Raw genomic sequence first — 23653 nt, 5'->3', positions numbered from 1 at the left:
AGTAAGGAAAGCAGAAATGCAATCAGTAGATTCTCTAATTTTCCCAAGTCTGTTTTGTCCAAAGACATACTGTGGGGAAAATTGACCCTGGTACTGGTACGGGTGTGTATTGTGTCTATGTGTGCCCTGTAATGGAGTATATCATGATTTGCGCATGTTGCTTGCCAGGATAAGCTCCATCTCTTCCCCCTGCCAGCTCAGTATTGGATAAAGCAGTTAGAAGAGGGTTGAATGTATGGTAAATCTAAAGACTGGAAATGTGATGTACTTTACTTACAGTGGAAAGCTTAAGAATTTGGGCAGTGAAGTGAAATCTTGTGATTTATGCTTTGTACTATTGAAAGTTTTGTTTCAGATCAATACATTATTATGAGGCAAAAGTAGAGAATTTCAGATGTCTTTCCAATTCATTCCCCATCATCAATTACATTATCAGTAAAGACTTGTGTGCCAGGACCAGCTTTTGTGTCATTGGGTATTGCTTTTCATAAATGTTTAGCAGTGTTTCTAGATACCAGAAATGGGGGGATTGAACACAGCAACTGAAAATGTTCTAACATGACTAAATATGCATGAAAAGCAATACCCAGTAGCAAAAGTTCACATTCTACACTTTTGCCTCATAGTAATATTTTGAGCTTATATGCAAGTTTCATTACTTCATAGCAAAAATGACAAATTGCACTTTACTTTTCCAATACCTAAGCTTTTCACTGTATTTGCTTTGTTTTTAATCACATGAAGGATCTTGGGTGTTGCCGATGTATCCTAATAGGCTTGATTATAGCATTTTTTGACATCCTGGACTTCCAGAGAGTTGCTGATTATTGAGTAACCAAGGATTACTATAAAGACCGGATGTCTCAAGTGTCAACTTGAACAGAAAGGGTACACTTGAATAAGAACCCTTCTGTTCTATGAAACCAATACATTTCCTCCTATAATATATAACTTATGGTTTGGTGTTTGCATTGAAATGCACAGGTACTTTTACATTTTTAATGCAAAATAAATCTATTCATTAGAATGTGCGTTTTACTCCACATTTTCAGATTATGTTGTATGTAAATACCTGTAAAATACTGATTTGACATTTTGTTTTTTCAGTTTAAGAAGCTTGCTGGTTTGTGTTGACTTCAGAAAGTCTGCTGACATTTATGAGGCTTTGCACCTCTTTTTAGAGGCAACATGGAAGAAATACTAGATAAATCTTTCTCTTCTTCCAGTGCATTGCCTAATGTACTATATATATACTAGAAGCAGTCGAAACACATGATTATTTATAGACTTATCATCATAGACTTTTCATCTGTGCATTGCAGTTGCTTAGTTACTTACAGTGGTGGGTTCAGTATTTCTTTTGACAGCTATGGTTGCTCAGGACCAGTTACTGTTCAAATTTGCTCTGTCTTACCATGATATAGTAGCACTAGTGCTGTTAAACAGAGCCTTAAATTGTAATATACTGTATGTACCAAACTGATGAATACATTACTCAAACCCCCTTGTAGTTATCTCAGTTCAGGACTAACAATGCCCTGGCTTTAATCTGTGCAAAATATTAATTAAAAATTATGGCCACAAATTAACAAATGTTCCTATTTCTGAACCAATTTCTGAGTGGCAGTGCCCTTTTCAGAATGTAGCAATCCAAATTATACATCCATCCATTTTCTATTTTATACCGTTCAGGTTCACAAGGGAGTGTCTCACCCTGGATGAGACACCAGTCCATCTCAAGACAACACAGATATAGACACGCATACACTCACACCAGGTCCAGGTTTTTCCAGAAGTCAGTGAACCTACCAGTATATCTTTGGTCTGTGGAAGGAAATTGGAGCACCTGGTAGGAAACCCACATGAACATGGGTAGAACATACAAACTCCAGGCAGATTGTACCTTAGAAATTGAGCCCAGGGCCCCAGCACTGCGAGGAAGCAATGCTTACCACCATGCCAACACAAATTATACATAGCCTTGTAAATGTCTGTGCACATAGGTTTGTTTGTAAATAAAATAAATGCAGTGGAATCACCCACAAGAAATTGGACTTGACGTCATGGTAGACTGTGCATTACTTGTCTAATGGCCTAATCCAAGAAAACAAGCCCTGTGATTAGTATTGCTACCTTTGAACTTATATCTTTATTCCAGTGTTCTAAAAATAACCGATCCACTGCTAGTGTTACATCATCACAGGAGCGCCTAGTGGCTTAGCTCTGGGCCTGGAGTGTCCAGTTCATCCTGCAAGTCACATTCACTTCCAAGGAACATTGGTCTTGAGCTTCTGCAGCCTGGAATCTGGAAGCAAAAGAATCTTTAAACAAGGACAGTGCCAAAGGGGAAACATAACTAAGAACAATTATTTGAAAATATTTTTTAAATACTTGTCTGTTTTCTGAAGTGCTTTTGCTCACAGCAGTTGTTCCATGATGTAAAAAGGATACAAAAGTGCTTGTTTGCGTAATAAAAAAACCCAGATGTGTGCTGCTTCAGATTTTATCTCCAGCCGGCCTGGCTCTGGACTCCTTGAAGGCCTTGTGATGGAAACTGTCTGAACAAGGGAGTTCTGTCTGGAGCAGCAGATCCTGTAGATCTGTGCAGCTTCAGGAAACAGGATGAGTGCTGAACGTCTTCTACATGGGCAGAGGCAGAAAGTGCTGCCATCCTGCACACAAAGCTGCAGATGGGCAAGGTAACCAGCAAGTCAGAATCAGGTGAAAATGTGCTGTGCTATCTGTGGAATAAGTTACCTTCTGAAAACTCAGAAGCTAAGCACACTGGGACATGAGCATGAAGGATCACTCTGGTCTTTTTTCCCAGGAACTGTTTGTCCTGTAAAAAGGAAAACAAAAGATTAAAGAAATTCAGACAACATCAACATGAATCAGTATTGGTTATTTATAATTAAGGGTTTAGTTGCTTTTACAACCAAAAAAGCATGTGCACAAAATGGAAGAATACATGTTCAGCCCTATAAAAAACATGGGCTTTCTTTTTTTTTCACGTGGAGCTAGTCACATAACACTTCTAAATTTCGTACCTTATACAGTAGGAGAAGGTTTGTTTGGGGGAGATTTTCAGTTAAGAATTTCTTCTGAAGCTTAGAGTCAATTTGGTATTCATGATTGAAAACTTTTAACGTTTTTCTTTTAACTTTAAAAGTACATTACAAACTAAATCTTCAAACTGTAAAACAAAGCATGCAATACCTATTTGATATTTATACCAACTGGTATATTGATAAATAGGAACAAGTAAAGGTTTATTCCATGCTGAAAATAGAAGAAAACACACAATGTTTCAGCCGTGGAGCCTTCTTCGGGTATGAGAGAGGAAACTCGGCAGCTAATAAAACATGGGAGAACAGAAGCCGGGAGTGGAGAGGTGGCAGGAGCAGGAGAGAAGAGTGGACACTCAAGTGGTGTGAAGTTAAGAGAGGTGAAGTCAAAATCTGCAAATGAATAGAGAGAATTGGAAGGAAACGGGTGTGTTGTTAGAGGGGGTAGGTGTGATCCTAGTTTCAGGATAATTTTGGTTTTGGATGTCTTTCTGCAATAGGAGTTGAGAAACCCCTCTTTGAGAATGCAGACAGATCAGTATAATCATGGTTGTTAGAGGTGAAATGAGAAACTTACCTACTTTAACTACATCGATGATTCATTTTATGAGGATTGTCTTTTAAGACGGAGAACCTCTGTATTATTGAATGTTGAATTTTTAAAATCATGTTCTTAATGAATGTTAAGTGGACTATGAATTACTTAAATAGACTACTTATGTATGTTTTTTCATCGTGGTTTCCTGATTTTTTTTTTCTTGGAATATATAATTATTTCAAGCGCTTCCCTGTTGCTAGGCAACCATAATAAACAAGATCTAATCTAATTATAGTACAGTAACAAGTTATAGGTTTATTCCATGCTAAAAAGAGAAGAAAGAAAATGCAACGTTTCGGCCGTGGAGCCTTCTTCAGGTGCTTCATGTGTTTTCTTTCTTCTCTTTTCAGCATGGAATAAAGCGATTTACTTGTTACTTTGCAGCCAACGCAGCCACCCTCCTGAATTATAGTACAGTGTACTTGGATATATAAGAGTAAAATACATATAGTAGAAATCATCAATTTCAAAATCTCCAGGAAGTAATGGGATTCATTAGTTACATTTTTAGTAAATTATATTTTAAATTATTCCTAGGAGCACAGTTACAGCCTAGAAACATATTTTGGGTATTATAAAAAAACAGGCATCTTAGTCTGCTGAAGCTTTAAAAAATCCTCTGTAGTTTCGTTTATATTGGTTTTCATACTATTTCTTGCCCTTGTGAACTGATAAAACTAATTTTCAATTTTAGATTTAGTGTATTTTTGTAGACTTTCCAGAAGGTGTCAGTAGTGTGTGTAGATTGTGTCCTGAGCTGTAGCCCTGCGAGTGTTTCACAGCAGTGGACTGAGAAGGGAGATATTGTCTCCAGACTGGATCTAGGGACCCTCAAGAATGATCGGAGGGCTTTTCCCTTAGTTGGTAAAACTGATATCCTCACATTACAATCACATTTTGTGCTGATCTAAAGAAATAGACTGTTTTAAGTGTGCAAAGCTCTTGCAGTGTTACTTTCAGCAGGTTATCATTCATTTTACCTGTACTCAAGTGCAGACTCTTGTGATGTTATTTTAAAGTGAGTAAAGGAGAAAAGTTGAAAAGGGGTCCTAAAGCTAAGAAGAGTATGAGAACGCTTTATCTTGCAAGGACACATGTAGTCACGAGAGAAGCTATATCTAATATTGTAATAGGCTTTTCATGTGCATTAGCAAGATTTCTTTAACATTCTTACTCAGGGAAGACTGAAAATTAAACCCTTCACTGGAAGAATCAGGGGCAGATTTTTCTGCAACATTGAACCAGGGATATGATTTAATGGTAGTTTTCTTACTTGCAGTTGTGGAATTCAGGCAGGAAGCATTGAACAGCAGAGATAGTTACAAGTAACAGGAGGTCTTGCAGCCTATATACCCTTTTTGGTACTAAATTGTTCGATGAGCTTAAAAAAAAATCAGGATATTGGCTTCAACAACTTGTCTGGGTAGCTTGTCCCATACTCCCCACATCCCACTTTCTTCATGTATCAGATGGAACCTGCTTCATTCATAACTGATGTGCAGTCCCCTCAGGCAAGGTCCCCTAGGTAATGCACAGCAACCATTCATTATTAGCACATCCAAAACACATCAGATCAGGTGGAGAAGATCTGAATTAAGGTAGAGCTAACCTAAGTAGATTTTAGCTAGGGCCCTGGGTTAAATGCCTCTAAGTCTGTTTTTCATGGACTTTTTGATGACTAAGTAGTCAGGAGCATCCAAAGTGTACCTGATCACCGTAGTGGGATTCTGGTCCATGAGGAAGAGCACCACCTTCTGGTTCACAGGAACCACTGCTGACAGGTATGCATTGTCAGTACAGACCACACCCAAGCATGCTTAGCTTCAGAGGTCTGATGAGAGCAGTCAGGCTTCAGCATTACATTGAATGCAGTCTAAATGACCCAAATATTAAGTGCGTGCACATTTTTATTTGTTGCTTGCTTTTCCACTGTACAGTATTAGGTTTGGGAAAAGGGGTAATAAAGGGGTGTTAGCGTGTGACTCCATTAATCTCTGCCACAAAACAAGCACTGAAAATCTTGCTCACCCTGATAATCCCACTCATCATAGGCTGGAATTGCAGAGCCAGGGTCATAGACACACCTACTGAGTGTCATTTGACATTTGACATTTGCTTTAGCACAAGTGTTTTTTTAGAGAATGCCAGATCGTTCCTTTGTAGGATCCTTTATACCTCTGAGCTTCAATTGTAATTTTTAGCAGTGTGCTATAATTGTGACATCAGACTACACAGACTGCACATCAGGCTTCTAAACTGCTATGTATCCTTGAGTCCTCGTCTCTCTGTTGGCCATGAAGTAAAGTAGGTATTCTGGTGCCTATAGAAATTCTACACAACCTTTCCAACGTAACAGATTTTGTGTCCTTACAGCCTGAAATCAAATTAATCATCATTTATTTATGTTTATTTACACATTGTAACCTGCATAATTTCATCCAATTCACGGTCAGGGGGAGAGCCGTAGCCTAACCTGGCAAACAACAGGTGCAAGGTGGGATACACCAGCTCTTCACAGGGCAGGCAGACGCACATATTCATACTAGGGCAAATTTTCCCAGAAGCCAATTAACCTATCAGTATATCTTTGACTGTGGGAAGAAACTGGAGCATCTGGAGGAAACCCAAGTGAACACGGGCAGATTATTCAAACTCATAGAGATGGCATCCCAGGAATTGAACAAACACCCCTGTGATACAAGGCAGCAATGCTAATCACTGTGTCACCATGCTGCCCCTAACACACACAACCTTCAAGTAAAAAATATTTAAACATTCTGAAATTTTTACAAATGAAAACTTAGAAAATGGATTAGATTGGTGTACACAACCCTTAGTAAAACCAAATATAAATTGTAACTAGTTGCCTTTGTAATCACACGACAACCTAATCAACCATCACCTGTGTTCAACTGTAGTAATTGTAATGATTTCAGCATAACATCAGCTGTTCCTGTAGGCCATCTCTGCTGGGTAGTGCTATCAAAACATTTTGAGATAAAGTTTTAGAAAGTCATGGAGCAGGAGATTGATATAAAAAGTTGGCAAAGGCCTTAATTATCCCTTGGGGCACTGTCAAGATGAATATTAAAGGAGGGAATGTGTTTGGCACCACCAAGATCCTGCCTGGATCCATGAAAAAAAACTAACAGCAATGTTCCAAGCACTCCACAGATCTGGCCTGAATGGTAAGAGGGCAGGAATGAAGCCATTACTGAAAAAATGGTAACAAAGTCTGATAAAACTAAAATTAAACTTTTTGGTCTAAATGCAAAATATTACGTTTGGTACAAACCCAACACAGCGCATTATCCAAATGACACTGTCCCATCTGTCAAGAATGTTAGTGGCAGTATCATGTTACTGGGATGTTTCTCATTGTCAGGGACTGGGACACTTATTAAGATAGAAGGGAAAGTACAGAAAAGAGCAAAGTACATAAAAGGTACAGGTAAACATTTTGCCATTCAGCATGGTCTTGACAAAGAGCCAAAGCAACAGTGGAGTTGCTAAAGAAAAGGGGAAACGTCCTTGGGTTATCCAGTCAAAGCCCTGATCTCAGTCCAATTCAAAATCTGTTAAATGACTTGAAGGCTGTGGTCCATCAACGGCCCACTCACAATTTGATCTTGAGCAGGTATGTACGGATGGATGGGCAAACCTAGCCAAATCTAGGTCTGTTATGTTAGTACAGACCTTTTCAAACTTAAATATGGTTATAATAATAATACACTTTATTTTATATAGCGCCTTTAAAGGTGGCTTCTCAAAGCGCTTTACAGGATGACAATAACAATAAATAAGACTACAACAATAAATAAGAAGATTTCACAAGATAAGACACAATTACAATTACAACAATACAACAATAACAATAGAGGAGACCGTGGAAGGTGGTATTAAGAAGAGCAGAGGGGTGAAGAATGGAACCAGTTAAGTAAAGGCTTTTCTGAAGAAGAAGGTTTTGAGTCTGGATTTGAAGGAGTTTAGAGAAGATGACTCTCTGATATCCTTGGGCAAAGAGTTCCAGAGCTTGGGGGCATAGCAGGAGAAGGCCCTGTCGCCCATACAATGTAGACGGGCTTGGGGGACAGTAAGATGGGCAGAATTTGAAGAGCGGAGGTTGCGAGGTGGGGAGTAGGGTGATAAAAGTTCAGACAGGTATTGAGGTGCCAAGCCATGTAAAGCCTTATAGGTGGGCATGAGGATTTTAAAGTCTACGCGGAATTCGACCGGAAGCCAGAAAATAATTCAAGCAAAAAGTGTTTCTGCCAAGTACTAGCTCAAGGGGTTGAACCAAATCATTTTTTCTAGATTTTCATTTATAATTATTTTTCTGAATGTTTGAGCATATGTATTTCACTTGGAAGCTGTGTTAATAAAGGTAAAAAAATTATCATTTTGTGTCTTTATTTCAGGCTTTTAGGTAAACAAATGTCTCTTTGGAAAGGCACTTTACCTGCTAGGATTAAACACAAAATCAATTCCTTTAAAGTCTCCTATGTTCACACCAGAGAGATTAAGATTCCTTTAAAATATCTGTGGATCACATAACTTTGAAATCTGATGTTAATCTTGTAAGTTTATTGTAAGACCAATGATCAGCGTGATACTGAATGTGATATTGAAGGAAGCGACAGTAGTGAAACGCAGTGTAGGTCTGGGATTAAGTAGAAAGCACCACCTGCTGGGCATGTGCAGCATGACTTCACACAGAAACAGGCCGGCAGGAAAGCTTCCGAGTCCGAGGGGCTGCTTACGGAGATAAATGTTAGCAAGCAAAGGACTGACTCCATAGTGCAGCATTTCCCAACATTTTCCAGCCTCTGGCACACATGGCACCATCCAACCCCCACTCTCCCCTCATCGCCTCATCATGAACATTTAAACAACCTGTTGTGTATTTATGAGTCTCAGTGGAAACGCCTTTACTTCCGATTAATTTTATTCCACAAGGTCCAATAAACAGTGCTGCAAAATTAGCACACTGTATATTAATAAAACTGTGCGCCAGAGTATTCATAATCCCCTTTTCATTAAATATAATCAGAAGAGTTCAGCTAAATACTGAAAAGTGCAATGTCAGGTAGGATTAAAGGCTCTGATTTTTAATTTCTGTAATCTGTTTTTGTCAGTTGTTCAAGCCTACGTACATTGTTAGATATGCATATAGTGAAAACCTGTAAAGCTGTCAAGTTTTATTCCTCTCTATGTAGTGCTAAACCTGTCTCTGTCTGCATTTGACATTTTTAAAATATTTTTAAAAAAGCCCTTCTGGAGTTCAAGGACGATTGCGTTTGCCAGGGTCACAGAATGATTTGGGAAAAGTTTCCACCTCAGAAACTGAAACGCATTGGCACAGTTTTCAAGTTTTAAGCTTAAAAACTAGATTGCAGAGCAGCTTCTGATTTTTTATTTTTATTTTCAGATTGCATCTTTTTCAGTAGAGCTTATATATGAACTTGTTGAACTGCAAGTAAGACAAATTTAATCAAAGATATTTCAGGTGCATCATTCAGGCGTTGATAACAATTGGCAGCATATTTCTTATTTTTGTCTGTTTTGAGACATCATGCTGCTCAGGTCTTCTGCAGTGAAGAAAATCAGCCACGTCGTCATTGCAAGCATGACAATGAATTCATCTTGATCCAGCTTTGCACACAAAATGCAAATCGAGCTGCTTTATGAAATCACTTACATTTGTCAGACAAAGAAATCCTGAATGGTGTATTTTTTATTTTATTTTTACCGAATCACCATTTTGGAAAAGACCGAAGTAGTGTCTCACGTGGGCTGTAGGTATCTGTAGGCTGATACCTGAAGGTTGATTGGTTCCTGTGGCCCTGGTGTGTGCCCTGCAATGGACTGGTGTCTTGTCCAGGGTGTATCCTGCCTTGCCATTTTGTAACTGCTTCATCAGGGTGGTGGGGGAGCCAGAGCTTATCTATTCAAGCATCTGGTGGAAAGTGGGACAGAACACCAGTCCATTGCTCCAACGTATGGCAGACACAAGCACAGACACACGGACAGCCAGGGCCAGTTTACCCAGAAAACAATTAACCTACCAGTATGTCTTTGGACTGTGAGAGGAAACCGGACCACCAGGAGAAAACCCTCACAAACACGTGGAGAACATACAAACACCACACAGATAGCACCCTAGGTTCAGAATTGAATCCAGGGCCTTAGAACTGCAAAGCAGCAATGCTAACCTTGCAAACCACGCAACTCACTTGGTGTGACTTCATTCGTAATTTTTAATTGAATTGCCTCAACAGGCTGTTCCCTGTACTTGGTGTTCTGTTGCCTAGAAACTTGTGTGGCTTGCGACTCCCATTAAATACTGGTTAAAATCAGAAAAACAGAAAGTAATTACAAATGGTTAGTGGTAGTGAGGTCAATCAAGCAGGTGTTAGAGATTGGGAATTCCAAACTTTTTTATGAACAAAGCGGTATGCCTATGAAAATAGATACATATCATTTACAGTGGTGCTAGAAAGTTTGTGAACCCTTTAGAATTTTCTACATTTCTGCATACATTTGACCTAAAATGTGATCAGATCTTCATTTAACTCATAAAAATATACATGATCAACAGTTAATGTAAACGTTTGGTTGAAGTCATTGTTGATCAAGGGGCTCACACCAGTTACTGAAAGCATAGGTTCACATACTTTTTCCGACAAAGACATTTAATGTTGGATCATTTTGATCATTAAATGAATGAAAAAGTATATCCTTTTGTGTGTTCTTTGTTTTATTGGGTTCTCTTCATCTATTTTTATGACTTGACTAGATGAAGACCTGATCAAGTTATAGGTCAAATTTATGCAGAAATTTAGAAAATGCTAAAGGCTTAAACGTTCTACCATCACTGTAGGTGATTTTTCATGTTCATGTATGGGGTTTGTAATAATTCCTCATGTTATGTACAGTGGAAACTTTTTTCAACAGAGCTCAAAGCGTACCCTTTACCTGGGATTTTGAAAGGTAAATCACTGAGCTGTTTACGAGAGAGAGAAAGTCATCTTCTAATGATTGGAGATGGGGACATTGTGGTCCTCTGTAAATTCCTAAGGAGCTGCATTAGAGATCTTTGGCCCTTAAAACAGCTCTTTGTCCTGGGCTGTGGATAAGGGAACTGAAAGCCTCTGAATTGAAGTGATAAGAACAAATCTCACAGTATTACAGTTCATTAGGGAACTGAAAAAGCTCAAACTTTTCTTGATGGTTGAGGCATGAACACTGAAGTTGGCTGCACTAGTGGCCTGAATATTTAGGTGTTACTCTGGGGTTCTTTGTGACTTCCTGGATTTTCGGGATTGATCTTTGAGAGAGCTTGACAGGGCAACCAGCCCTAGGCAGAGTTACCTTAAATTTCCATTTGAACACTGTCTTTTTGACAGTGGATGTATGGAGCCACAAATGTTTAGAAATGGGTTTTTAACCTCTCCAGACAGAAGAGCATCAACTACTCTTTATCCAAAGTCCTCTGATCATGGCATGAAGTGCATGATCCACTAAGTTATCTAATGATGACAAAACTCTCAAGTTACTATACAGGACAGAGCTACCTACAATCAGTCCTTATTGATCTTTTACCCAATTATTTAACCAGCTGATTCTAATTAACTCTTTCATTGTGGTAATTAAACTAGGCATACCTCTTATTATTTCACATACTGTACACTGAATTTTTTTCTGAGCACTTTCACCATTCATCTAAAAACATGGAGTTACTAAGCAAAATACCTTATGGTTATTAAAATACCTAGTTTAGTTTAAACTTGTACCATATTAAGACAGTCTAATCACCCTGATTATTTTGTGGGTTCATGGGCTTTTTCTTGGTACCATATAGAAATCAGTTTATTAAGTATTGGCAGAAGAGTTGGCAGCTACCGACAATGACCGGGTACCAATCACATTGCAACACAAATACATTTTCCTTAGCTGAAATCTCCTGTACTAGCTGTACTGTGTGTCTGCAACATCTCATTTTGCTGTACATTTTAAAATATGGGCTGTAATTTTGACTGTAATTGCCGTTCTTGATTATATGTGATTGTTGTTCTGTTAAATAAATCTTAACTAAGTTTTTTGTTAGCACAGAGATTAGAATGGATTTGCACTGTGACCTAATTATTGTTGACTACAGTGAGCGATTTCTTCCATTACATTGTTGTCAATTTAATTAAATGGAATGTAATTGTGTGACAAATTGTTGGTGATGGAAAGCTTGGCAATGAATAATTCAGAGCTGAATTGTCGCTGCTAATGAAAAGGGACTGGTAAATTCATGGGATGACAATCCAGAGCTCTGCTTTCACTCACAACAGCAAGCAGATATACAGGTACAGACCAATGATTGCTGACACTATCGCATCAGTGAAACTAGCATGGTCCTTTGTTCTAAGATTACGAAAAGCAGTTAAGCATTTAGGATTTCATATAGAAAGATGGAATTATCAGTCAAATTTAATAACTTTATGATCAGGTGCACCTACAGTAGGCCTTGCATTTAAAATAAATCCCCCAAACAATTTTCTAAATCCTGTGAAATTTCACTCAAACTCTGAACTTCTTGAGTGCAAGGGCAGGCTGAAACATTGCATCATTTCACTACAATAACCGTACTCAGGAGCTCTCAGTTTGAAAAAAAGTTGTTACATCTTGCTGTTACCAAAATTCTGGACCATCTATAATCCATATTATGATTGAGCTGCCCAGATTCCAAGAAATAGAACAAGAGCTATCTGAGAAGAGTTGTTCTTGGATAGCTTATCTTGGAAATCACCTGAAGAAAAACATTGCAGTGTTCGGCTGCTGATGTAAGCTACATTTTGAATAGGCGGCTGACTGTAGTCATGGCTTCAGGTGCATTTTTAGATCTATTGAAAATATTATGCATCTCTCCTGTGTGGGTCTTCTTGGTTTTGTCTTTACTGAAACATTAATCACGGACACCAAGCCCCAGGTTTGGAAGGTTATGAATGGGAGTTTTCAGTTTTTTACTTAGGAACTCCAGAGTCAGCACATTGTGGAAAATCAAAATCTTTTTCTCATTTAATGTAAAAAATTCAAATATGGAGACGATGGACTACAAATGCACTTAACAGTCTTTTCTGAACCATTAGATAAAATCGGTCTTGTAGAGTTTAAGGAATAGGGAGGTCAAAATCTATATGCATAACAGCTGAATGTCGATCCCTTCGGTAACAGGTGTATGGTGTGCTGAGGTTTTTATTCTGTCTCGGCATATATAGTGGCACTGATTAGAGACCCAAACCCTACAAAGAATCACTTATGAAACCTTCTCTTTTTGTTGGAGATTAAAAAGCAAACAGTTAAGAAATCATGCATACATTTGTGCACCTTTCCCAATTTCCTACATCCCACAAATGTAAGAAGAAACCTTTTCATTTGAGTTGCAGAATTTTTAGGTTCAACACACCCTTTGATTTCAGTTCTAGACGTTCGGTATGTCCATGTCAATATTTAATCTCTTAAAAAAGGTATGTTTTAATAAAGATCCAATTTTAGAAGTGGACTCATCAATTAATTTTCTTTTAATGAAGTCAGAATAACCCTTTTCCATTTCATTTGCAGATTGTTTTTAATTAAGCAGTGGTGCACAGCTTTGCATTCTTTTCAGATGTTTATGTACAGATGTGTAATATCTCTGCAACACAGCAAGTTTGGAAAGGTGGCTGTGAAAGAACCCCTACGGCCGTGAACCAATACAGGGATAATTTCTGCTTGTTAAGTAATACTAGAACATGGTACCATCAAGGAAGAGAAGCAGTTTTTATTTATGTCGCAAAAAGTATAAAATACAACTATTGTCTGCTATCTCCTGTATTTTTCATCACTGTCTGAACAGCGTCAGTAACACATTTTTTAATTGGATGGAGGGCACTGGCAAATGACAGGAGTGATTATTGTGTGATAGGCTGAATGTGAACTCATCCAGCCATGGGGACGCCTGGCCTGCTGTGTGCCTGGGCTGTGAGCAATCCTAGTCCTAGCCAATGATGTGTCCCAGCCCCAGATTCTGAGCAGATATCTGTACTAGTTTAACCACTGGAGGGAGCTCTGCTTTTCATGATTTCAGATGATTGAGTGAGCTATAAAAGAAAGCAAAACAGTCTGTATACAAAATTCAAACATTAAGGGCCACGTGAGCACAACATTTGTAAATATTATCCTTAATCTCTTCATTTCCTTATTAGTATTAACATCCTGCACTTAATAAGATTCTGTTTTATCACATTCTGGTGCTCAGATTTTACTTTTAACTTTCATACAGCAAGACCTTCATGAGTGCTGAGGATACATTCCACAGACAGGAGTGCTGTGGAATTCAGCACTAAGAGAAGGAATTACAGCTCGAGTTCAATGCGTATGCGTTCTCATGAACCCTGTTTCTAACCCCCAGTGGAGCCCTCATATGACAGTAATATCTATTGGTAATGGTAGTACTGCCATCTGTACCACAGAATATAATTAACAGAATATAATTGTATACGGAAAGGAGTTTTATTTTTAAATCACTTTATAGGTGCAGAGACAAATTTGTCTGTGCCTCAGTACATTCAAGTTGGAACTTACTTAGACCATCCACTGTCTGTCTTCACCCCTCCAGCTTGGCTGCAGTGGGAGACTTATAGGAGGAGCCACATTTGCCACGATGTGCCAGGCTGTGGCACATGAGAAAATTACTGTAATAAAATAACCGAGATCGAAAAAGTGCGAGAGCATTGTAAATGGTCCTTGCTGTTCTGCACGGTACTATGGACTGAGTGTTGAGAGCTGTTTTTCATTGCTTCTTGCCTTCAGAACCAAAAGCAGGAGACACGTCTCCAGCCTGAACTGAGTGTGCTTTAGGTGCTTCTGTCTGACCGGTACGCATGTCACATATGACCTGCCAATAAGCAGACTGTTCTATTGAGAATAATTCAAATAATGGCCAGGACAAAGAGCACTATGACCAATCAGCACTAAAAGAAACAACACTAAGCAAGGTATTACACCTAAAGGAGGTTCCATGGCTGAAATGTTGCATCTCTTGTCTTTACCTTTCAGTATGAAATTAACCTTTACCTAGTACGAAGCAAGGTATTAAGAGTGTGCTGATGATCAGGAATATTGTCTGTGAGCATATACATAGACCTGCCCAATACTCATATCAGCTTAGGGCAGGAAAAACCAGTTCCCTAACCTTTGCCTTCACCACAGTTTGTAGCTAATTTGCCTGTTTGGAGGGAGGATTTCCAAACTATTGTGTTTGTGCCAAGGAAAGAGAAGGCAGAAGAGTAATACCGCATTCTGACTCCCAGCAGGCTCAGGGAGAAGAGTGTTTCGGATGAAAGAGGAGAGGCATTCTGAGTTTTCAGTATGGAATGAGAATGTAACTAAAGCAGAGATAGGGCTAGTGAAGAGCTTTGTCATCTGCAGAATGAAAGGAGACGAGGCTTCGTTCTCAAACAGGTTTTGCTTCCTTGCCGACGCTACCTGGAGCTTTCCGTGGGAGCTTGCAGACAATATGGAATATATCCTTTTCAAAATCTCTCTTTTTTTTTACTGCCAAAGAGCCCCGAGAGAAGAGGTGCAGACTGTGTAAGAGTGAGCACAACTGGGCATTTTTAATGAAAATGCACTGGAACAGTTTCAGCAGGAGGAAGGTTGTGCTAAGACACGTGCTAGTTCATGGACTACATATTCAGGTTTCTCAGCTGCATAAAGATGTCTGAAGAGTGTTGCTGCACACAAACTATCAAAGACAATAGTCGGGTAGCCGGACAGGTGAATTGAATGAAATTTGTCTCCTAGGGGAGTGTTTTTAACCGAAAAAGTGCATATATAGTTGACTGACCTGCATACCCAGCATCAGACGCTGTGGAGCATATTTCCTTGCCTTATGCTTAAAGTGAAACAGCAGTGCTATTTTGAGATGTGTTTTGCCAGAGAATTTCTGAGGAAGTGCAGCACAGCCTCCAGTTGAGAAAGGGAAGTGGAAACACTGGTAGTTTTAAAATCAAAAGCCTAACAGGTGTGGGGGCACCCAGCCGAGTTGGGTCCTGCTCCATTCCTTCACCCTTGCAGTAGGCTCAGCCGCTCCCTGGGGATCTGCACGGCAATAGAGGTACAGTTGAGTGTTCAGAAGCTACTGTGCACGGGGACGCAATGTCAGCTCTCCAGAGGCTAGCAGGGAGACTGTTCCAGCGCAGTCCCCGGCCGGCTGACGAGGAAGCAGGGGAGACCTGCTTCAGGTTTGAGGAAGAGGAGTACAGTTATAGAAGTGAGTCAAAGATGCAAAGGAGAGGGGGGTACTGTATTGTTAAATTAATTTAACTGCTGTGAAAGGACGGCGAATGTAACTTAATCCTGCAACATCAAACTTTAATGTTGCTGTGTACGAAGTGTATTGTTTTTTTTTCCTTGTCTCATTGCAAATCTCACTGCACTTTTCTTCATAGTATCACTTTCCCCTTGGGGTTTTTCTTTACTCTAGTATAACCCCAGTAATGGAGAGAATGAGGCTGGTTTTGTACTGGGTTTCTGGTGGGCTCTCTAAGAGTTAATTTCACAAGTGTGTGAAATTCTTGATTTCACAACGTCTGACACTTTTTCAATATGTATGAAAAAGTGGGCAATGAGTAACGGCCTGAGAACAGAAGTTTGTATCAATATTCTCAGGGTGTATTCACTGCCCACTTTTTCATACAGGCTCAATTTTATGTACTGGGCAATGTGCGATTATCTAAAATGAGAATTTTGCAGAATCAGAGGAACAGTTTCAGTTAACTTACAGAGCATAAACATTAGTTTCCCTTGCAGTGACCATTGTGCAACTTCCACTTTGTCATGCTGGCGGACAGTTGATTTTACAGAGTTTCTTCCGGTACAATGGCAAGCAAATAACTGGGGGCGTCTTGACCCTTTCAAACACTGTTCAAATTGCAGACTGACCTTGTTTGGCGTACTCTTTAAGATTATGAATCTCCCATGTTAATTTTCTTTTGAAAAGGAAACTGAAGTAGGCCTGCAAATATTCAATTGAAAGTAGCCAGCTTTCTGGCTTTCAGTGTCTTTGTTGACAAGCACAGAGAAAAGCATAGAAGTGATTGCACAGCATATGTAATTACATATTCTGCTTCTCTTTCATTGTTTAAATTCTATTTTATTTGTTTGTTGCCTGTTTCAGGGATGTTAAAGGTTAATATGGACTACGGAGTCTGTACTATAACTATTACATAAGGAATATAGTAATAATATTACATTGAATACGCTTTTATACTCGGGGTGCACCATAAACTGTTTATTGCAGAATACACCAGCACAGAAAGCTGAACAAAAGGTGCATTTGTTGTAATTTATTTTTAGATCATATGCTCCAAAATGTCTGAATCCTGTACATTTTCTGCCTTGCTTAGTTAAAAGTAAAGTTAGTGTTTTAAGCATTGAAGTTAACTGATGTTTTTTTTTTACACACTGAATACTTCTTGAGTGAGTTGTGGTAGACTTTTCATGCATGCATCCCTGATGCCTTTCACAAAGCAGGCAGGAGTGCGCCTTCTTTAAATAGAATGGAGAACAAAGATTTCCATACATTTTTTGTGGCAGGCATAAATTCACATAGACAAGGCAGTGCTTACCCAGCTGCTATTAATAGCTTATGCTGAATTACACTGTTTGTTAACAACCTTGTTTTTATACCTGTCTAACAAGGACAGGTTTGTATTTGTCGGAAAGGAATGTTTTACCTGTTCTTAAAGGGACTTGCTCCGTAATTCTAAAATGTGATCTGGGTACACACCTTTGTGTACACCTTTTGTAGTTATATTTGTATAAAACTGAAGTGACACGATTTAAGAGATGGCATGACTCATTGATGGTCCTGTAACTGTTGAGCAAGTGTGACCACACCACAGAACCCCTACATCTAAGTACAGGCTCATAACTCTCAGTACATAGCATAAATAGTTAAACATTGAAGAGGTTCAAGCAGGGAGCTGTGTCAGCATGCATTAGCTGCAAAGGAACAAACAAAGGTTCATTCCATACTAAAAAGTAGAAAAGAGAAATGCAATGTTTCGACTGAGTTTTCTTTAGATGTGAGCAGTGTAGAGCAATGATTGGGGTTCTGGACTAGTAACTGCAAGGCCATGGTTCACATCCCAGGAAAGACCCTTTCATTGTACCCTTGAGTAAGGTACTTCACCTGAATTGTTAGAGTACAATACCTAAATTAAATGTATACATGGGTGCAAATGTGAATGTAAATCTGAATGTTCTAGTAAAATGTTTATTATAAAATCCAAAAGGCCCACGTTAAATCTGAGATTGGTTTTATGGATATTGTTGAAGCTTACATGTGTGACAGTCACATGTGTGACATGTTAAATACTGTCTTCAAATTATCAAACAGTTTTATGGGGAAAATAGACCAGATTTTTAAAATAAATGTGAAAGTGCTGTTCTCAGAAGGGAAAAGATCAATTAAAATAGAGGTTTTTTTTCTGGGTCACAGCTGACGAAGAAGTTTAGTATAAAGCCTGAGTTAACTCCCACTTACTAGTAACTCGTGGTAATCCTGTGAATACCGGGAAGGAAACAATCGGTACTCCTTTGGCGAAGGGGTGGGAGGAGCGTGGTGTGAGAGGCGTGCGGTATGGTATTGCTGTGGACACCAGTCAGGTAGAGCATGGTGCGGCACTCCAATCCTGTGAAGGATGGGAGACCAGGGGCAAAGGATACAATACCAAGCGATGATAAGTAATTCACCTTTACAGGAATATCCTACATCTGTGTGGGCAATAAACTGAAGTTTGTGATATGTATCTGAACGACAGTGAAAAGTACTGAAAATATAACAGATGAACAGGTAAAGCAGAATATCAAAGGGTGTGAGACTCGGAGGATGAATTTAAGATGTTTTAGTTGGCTATTTTATTATATTATGCTGTTGATAGTGTGTGATGTCAGGGGAGGGGGGGACGGAACCACAGTCTGCACTGAAATGACCAAAATAAGCATTTCCATTCAAAAGCTATAAATTCAATTAATTTTTACCAGATATTTGTGGTCAGTTTTGTAAGCTCAGATACTGTTCATCCCTATCCTGCAAATACAGTATAGGAGAGGAAAAGCACATGGTACAAAGGCCTGCTGTTTCTCATCTCACTTAATTCAGTTCTGCATGGAAAATCCTATTTTAAGTGTCGTGCTGTTGCATTACTTCTTTACATGCATTGCTGTTAGATGTTTTGAAGTTTTAAATACTACATGCATTGCTGTTAGATGTTTTGAAGTTTTAAATACTACATGCATTGCTTGTCCAATCCTCCTGATTGTTTTTTCTTATCACAGCATTTTGTTTTCGTTTGCCAAGTTGAGCTACAGGCGTATCATGCCTACAATCTCTTTGTTTATTTGCACAGGCTGTGTGCTTCTCACTAGAAGAATGAAGTAATATAATTACTAGAAAGGTGCCTGAGCTGGTTCCATGGTACTTTTTCAGTTTAGGAACAGATATGATTGCTGCATTTCAAATTATCTTTGTAAAGGCAGATGAAGAGGATCAAAATGAGGAGGCAGGACAGTTGCATCAAACGCTGCTCTTCTGTTTCCTTTAGTTTAGCTGCATCATTTTTACATTTTAGTCTGCAGAACCACTGCTCCTTAAATCTAGGTTCATGTACCCACAGAGGTCCTCCAGGAGACCATAGAGGCCATAGAAAAATGGGATAATATTCCATGCGCAGCTTCAGAATAAACATCTGCAGTTACAGTAGGTCATGACAGAAGTTGAGGTGTTTCATCTGGGACACCGAACTGGCAGTTATTTATTACAGGGTTATGTAAGCCCCTTCATAAAGGCATGGTCTCACTCATGGTAAGCACTTGGGTTTGGAACCCAATGAGAGAGACTGGCTTGAGCATGAGTTTTGAAATTGGCTTTTTTAGTCAACACATGACACTCTGGGACTTGATCATCTGAATGAAGCGGTCTCTAAATCTTTTTCTGGCGACCTAATTTAATCTCCACATTGACGTCAGCAGTGGACATTTGTGGCCTGAAGGCTACTGTGATTGATGGGAAGAATTGATTCCATACATTGTGCACAATCTGCTAGGAAAAACAAAATCTCTCCTGTTTTTCCACAGAGAACAATGTGACTCATGTTGCTGCTGTGTAGCAGTCTATGATTTACTGGTAACACAGAAATCCTCCCCCTTTTAGAAACCTACACTTGCTTAAGTGTCTCTGATCAAACTCTAACAAGAGGTTATTCCAGGTTGTGTGTGTGTGCATGGAACAGCTTGGTTATATTCAGTTACAATCACAGTAGTGCATATTGATGCTTACATTTCTTACAACCCATTCCTGTCATTGGCTGGACATCACTCACACAAGTCTATCTCATAAAGAAGAGTAATTTGTTAGAAACCATACGCTATCACTATAAAAATGACTAAAAATCAAATAAATAAGATAGTGATTTGATTCTCGTGCAAGCTTCTTCAACCTTTGCTCTCTTGTCTTGCCATGGATCCAAGAGAATCCATACTCTTACGTATGAGTGTTGAGTTATGAAAAGCGATCTTGACTAATCATTCTCCGCCTTTGAAGTAGCTTGCATGCTAGAACACCTGTATAAATTCCATATACAGGAGGAGCTGCGGTATTAAGCAGATCCTCATGGGTGTTGTACTTTTATCTTTGTGTTTCAGAAGTTGGAAATTGGGCAATTTCTATTCATTTTGTTGGTCAAAGGCTATGTTTTCTATCCTTTCTTTCTATCCAGAACATCTACAGAAATCTAATTTCAAATGAAATTGACACTGACAAATAATATAAGTGTCAGTGTCATGATCATGACGTTCATGCTCATGGCAGAACACAAAAACACTGTTTTGTAGGGGGTTCCTAATATTTTGGCCATTGAGTGCATTGCCCTCTCTTCCGTATGAGAAACACAGTTTTGTATCTGCTGTCTTGCGTGTGCCTCCCACTGGTCTAGCTTCTGCCTGTCCCTTTGTTTGAACTGAGTGAAGGAGCCTTGGTTTGCAAAATGAGTCGTTCTGAGGTGACAGCAAATGTACGTAATGCTACTGCAACATAATTAAGGTTAATTAAGTACTTCCTGAGGCTACTGTCTCACTAGGGTTGAAGCTTATTGTGGTTTATTTGGCAATAATCAAACAGCACATAGCTTCCACCTGAATGGGACTGTGATCCATATACAGTACAGAATATGTCCCATTAATGATGGTACATATTTATATGGGTGGAAGCAATCGGGGTGAAACACTGTTCCCATGGACAACAGCATTAGGGAAGATTCAACCCATGTCCAGAGTCCTAATCACTATTCTACTAGGCCAAGTTTTGTTGACATTCCTGATTACACTAAGTGGATATTTGCTCATTTAGTTAAATAGACGTTCAGGTGTTAGTGGAATCTCAAAGTGCCAAAAGCCACGTTTGGGAATGTACACTGAGATCACCCATGGGGAAATCATGGAAAAGGTATAGTCACAGCAGATTCTGCTGAGGTTGGGAATTATTGGAGTGTTTCCACACCACAAGATAAGCAGGCGATACCCACTTTGAAAAGGGGTCGGTACTGTGTGTGATGTAGCTGGGGACTTGAATTGGAATCTGTGACATCTTGTTTGTCAGGAACTCGCAACCTCCATCACAGTGCTTTTGTACTTTTAGTTATTGCAATTCTTTTCTAATGTAGTTTTCTCTGGGCAGCTTTGTTTTGTTCATTGATTGATTTCAAGAGCTAATAAGTCAGTGTCACTGAAGCATGTTTACTTTTTCTCACGCAAAGAAAAGGTTTCCTTTTGAAACTGTAGGCACGTTTGCAGAAGTCATGACTCTGAAAGTTTGTTTCCCTCTATGGTTCTGCTTTGAAAACATGTTGCAGCTTGCCAGAAGTTCTATATTGTGAATGTGTCTGTCTGGAGATGGAAAGCTGAGCTCTGTAGACCCAGTGAAGTCGTCCATCGAGTAGTAAGCAAAGCACAGTCTTCAGCCATGTGGCAGAGTGAGGTTATGAACTTGCACTATAAATGAACTTGTAAGCCCTTAATAGTTTGTGAAGCATATTGAGTTCAGTTAATGTAGCCTTTCATAAGTATTCATTTCCCATGAAGGGATGGTCAAAATCAGGACTTGATTATAGATTGTGATTTCTTGATCTCTGGGATAGGGATGATCCATGGTTTCTTTAGATGAGCTGGAGCTGTATTTCACCTGAGATGGAGCCTATCAAGAATCAATTTCCCTATCATTGATGAAAAACCTTGATTATATTGAGAAACTGTACTTTTACAGTACCATTTGGAATATTTAATTCCAAAACGCTATGCAAATATGTTTTTTATGTAGTCATCCGAGTATCTATATATAGTCAACTTTGAGCTGTCTTGTTGACAGTAAAACACAAACCAGATACATGGAAACTGGAGGGAAGAGTATTTAAAACAGTAGGCACTTCTTTACATGAAGGGTTGTGGCAGCCTGGATCACATTACCCAACCATGTTTTGGAGCCAGTTCCCTCTTTTCTTACACGAAAAAGCTCCCTTAGATCCTTGGATTAATTAGAAATCAACTAAACAACCAAGATAGGCTGAATTAACTCATCTCTTTTTCAGACCGTGTTATTGGCAACTGTCTTAATTACAGCTCCAGTACAGGGCAGTGTGGTATAACACTTAGTCATATCAGCACATACAGTGCCTTGCAAATGTATTTGCCCCCCTTTCAATGATCCCCCTTTTTATTGAATGAATAATGCTGAGTACACTTTTTTTAAGTGAACATTTTACTCAAACCTTGACAGCTCAAGTTCAAAACTTGCTTGTCATGAGAGAATGATGTTAAATGTCTGCAGGAAAAGCAAAGGAAAATCTTGAAACTTGAAACTGTAGTGATCTCTTTTGATGTTGTGAGGTGGAAGATTGTTCTCAAGGGAATGAGATAGATACTTTATTGATCCCGTGAGGTAAATTGCAGTGCAACAACAGCTTAACACACACACAACACAGCCACAGTGTAATGAATTATATAATAATAGTACAATACATACAATACAATACAAGAGTTACTCACAGTCCGGACACACAAGAACAAACTAGAACAGAACAGTACACAGAAAAATCGTATCACACATATGAATGTAAATATAGATGTATTGCACAGGTCCCTGGCATATATTGCACAAAAAATGGTTGTAATCGGGGAAAAAGAAAAAGAAAGAGAACAGATGTAGCAGTAGATGTGTAGATGCGTTTAGTCCAGAAGCAGGTCACTGTCGATGTTGCCTCTGCCAAGATGCAAGGTGGATGCGTTGTACAGTCTTATGGCAGAAGGCAAGAATGACCTCCTGTAGCGCTCCCTGTCGCACTGTGGATGAATCAGTCTATTGCTGAACGTGCTCTTCATTCCTGCAAGCCTGTCATAGAGGGGATGGGAGAAGTTGTCCATGATGGCCTCTAGTTTGGACATCATTCTCCTCTCAGCCACTACCTCCAAGGGGTCCAGGTCAGACCCAATGACAGAGCTTGCTCTCCTGATGAGCTTGTTCAGCTGATGAGATGCTGCTACTGATGATTGAAGAGGAAGTCCCTGGAGCAGGATATGAAGGCCGTGGCCTTCATAATACTAGTCTGCTGAGCCAGTCTCTGTTTCTTTGCATACAGTTCCTTGCATAAAGAGGATACTTGGAAGAAAGGGGTCAGCCGCATAAAAGCTCATTTGCATAGACTGAAGCCATGTAAAGCAGGGGGCGCTTGTACTTGGTTTCTGTTTCTGTTTCTCCTGGTTCCTTTTCAAGGATCTTCTCCCTTTTTGTTCAGTTCCACGGGACACAAGCCTTTTTTTAGTACCCTCCCTTGTGGATCAATAAAACTGGAGTAAAGGCCTCTATCTCTCTGGAGAGGGCTTTGCTTGCTGAGTAAATATTGACATA

The 23653-nt window shown here is 39.3% G+C and overlaps 1 protein-coding gene across 3 annotated transcripts in view; it reads left to right on the top strand.

Moving 5' to 3' along the window:
• Window positions 1–23653, top strand: part of LOC102686951 (cAMP-dependent protein kinase catalytic subunit alpha) — an 82943-nt gene that overhangs the window by 17015 nt on the left and 42275 nt on the right. The window contains exon 1 of one of the 3 annotated variants that reach the window (XM_069195926.1): window positions 14985–15808. The exons of 1 other annotated variant lie outside the window; for it this stretch is intronic. Coding sequence is in view for 1 of the 2 variants with exons in the window: in XM_015349487.2 (XP_015204973.1) it covers window positions 15850–15964 (115 nt within the window). In the remaining variant the exon portion in view is untranslated. One more of the 3 variants, XM_015349487.2, reaches the window with a different exon arrangement.

Source organism: Lepisosteus oculatus, chromosome 11, assembly GCF_040954835.1.
Source record: "Lepisosteus oculatus isolate fLepOcu1 chromosome 11, fLepOcu1.hap2, whole genome shotgun sequence".
Classification (NCBI taxonomy): domain Eukaryota; kingdom Metazoa; phylum Chordata; class Actinopteri; order Semionotiformes; family Lepisosteidae; genus Lepisosteus; species Lepisosteus oculatus.
Note: the sequence above shows the minus strand (reverse complement) of the source record. Positions and strands in the feature narration are given on the sequence as shown.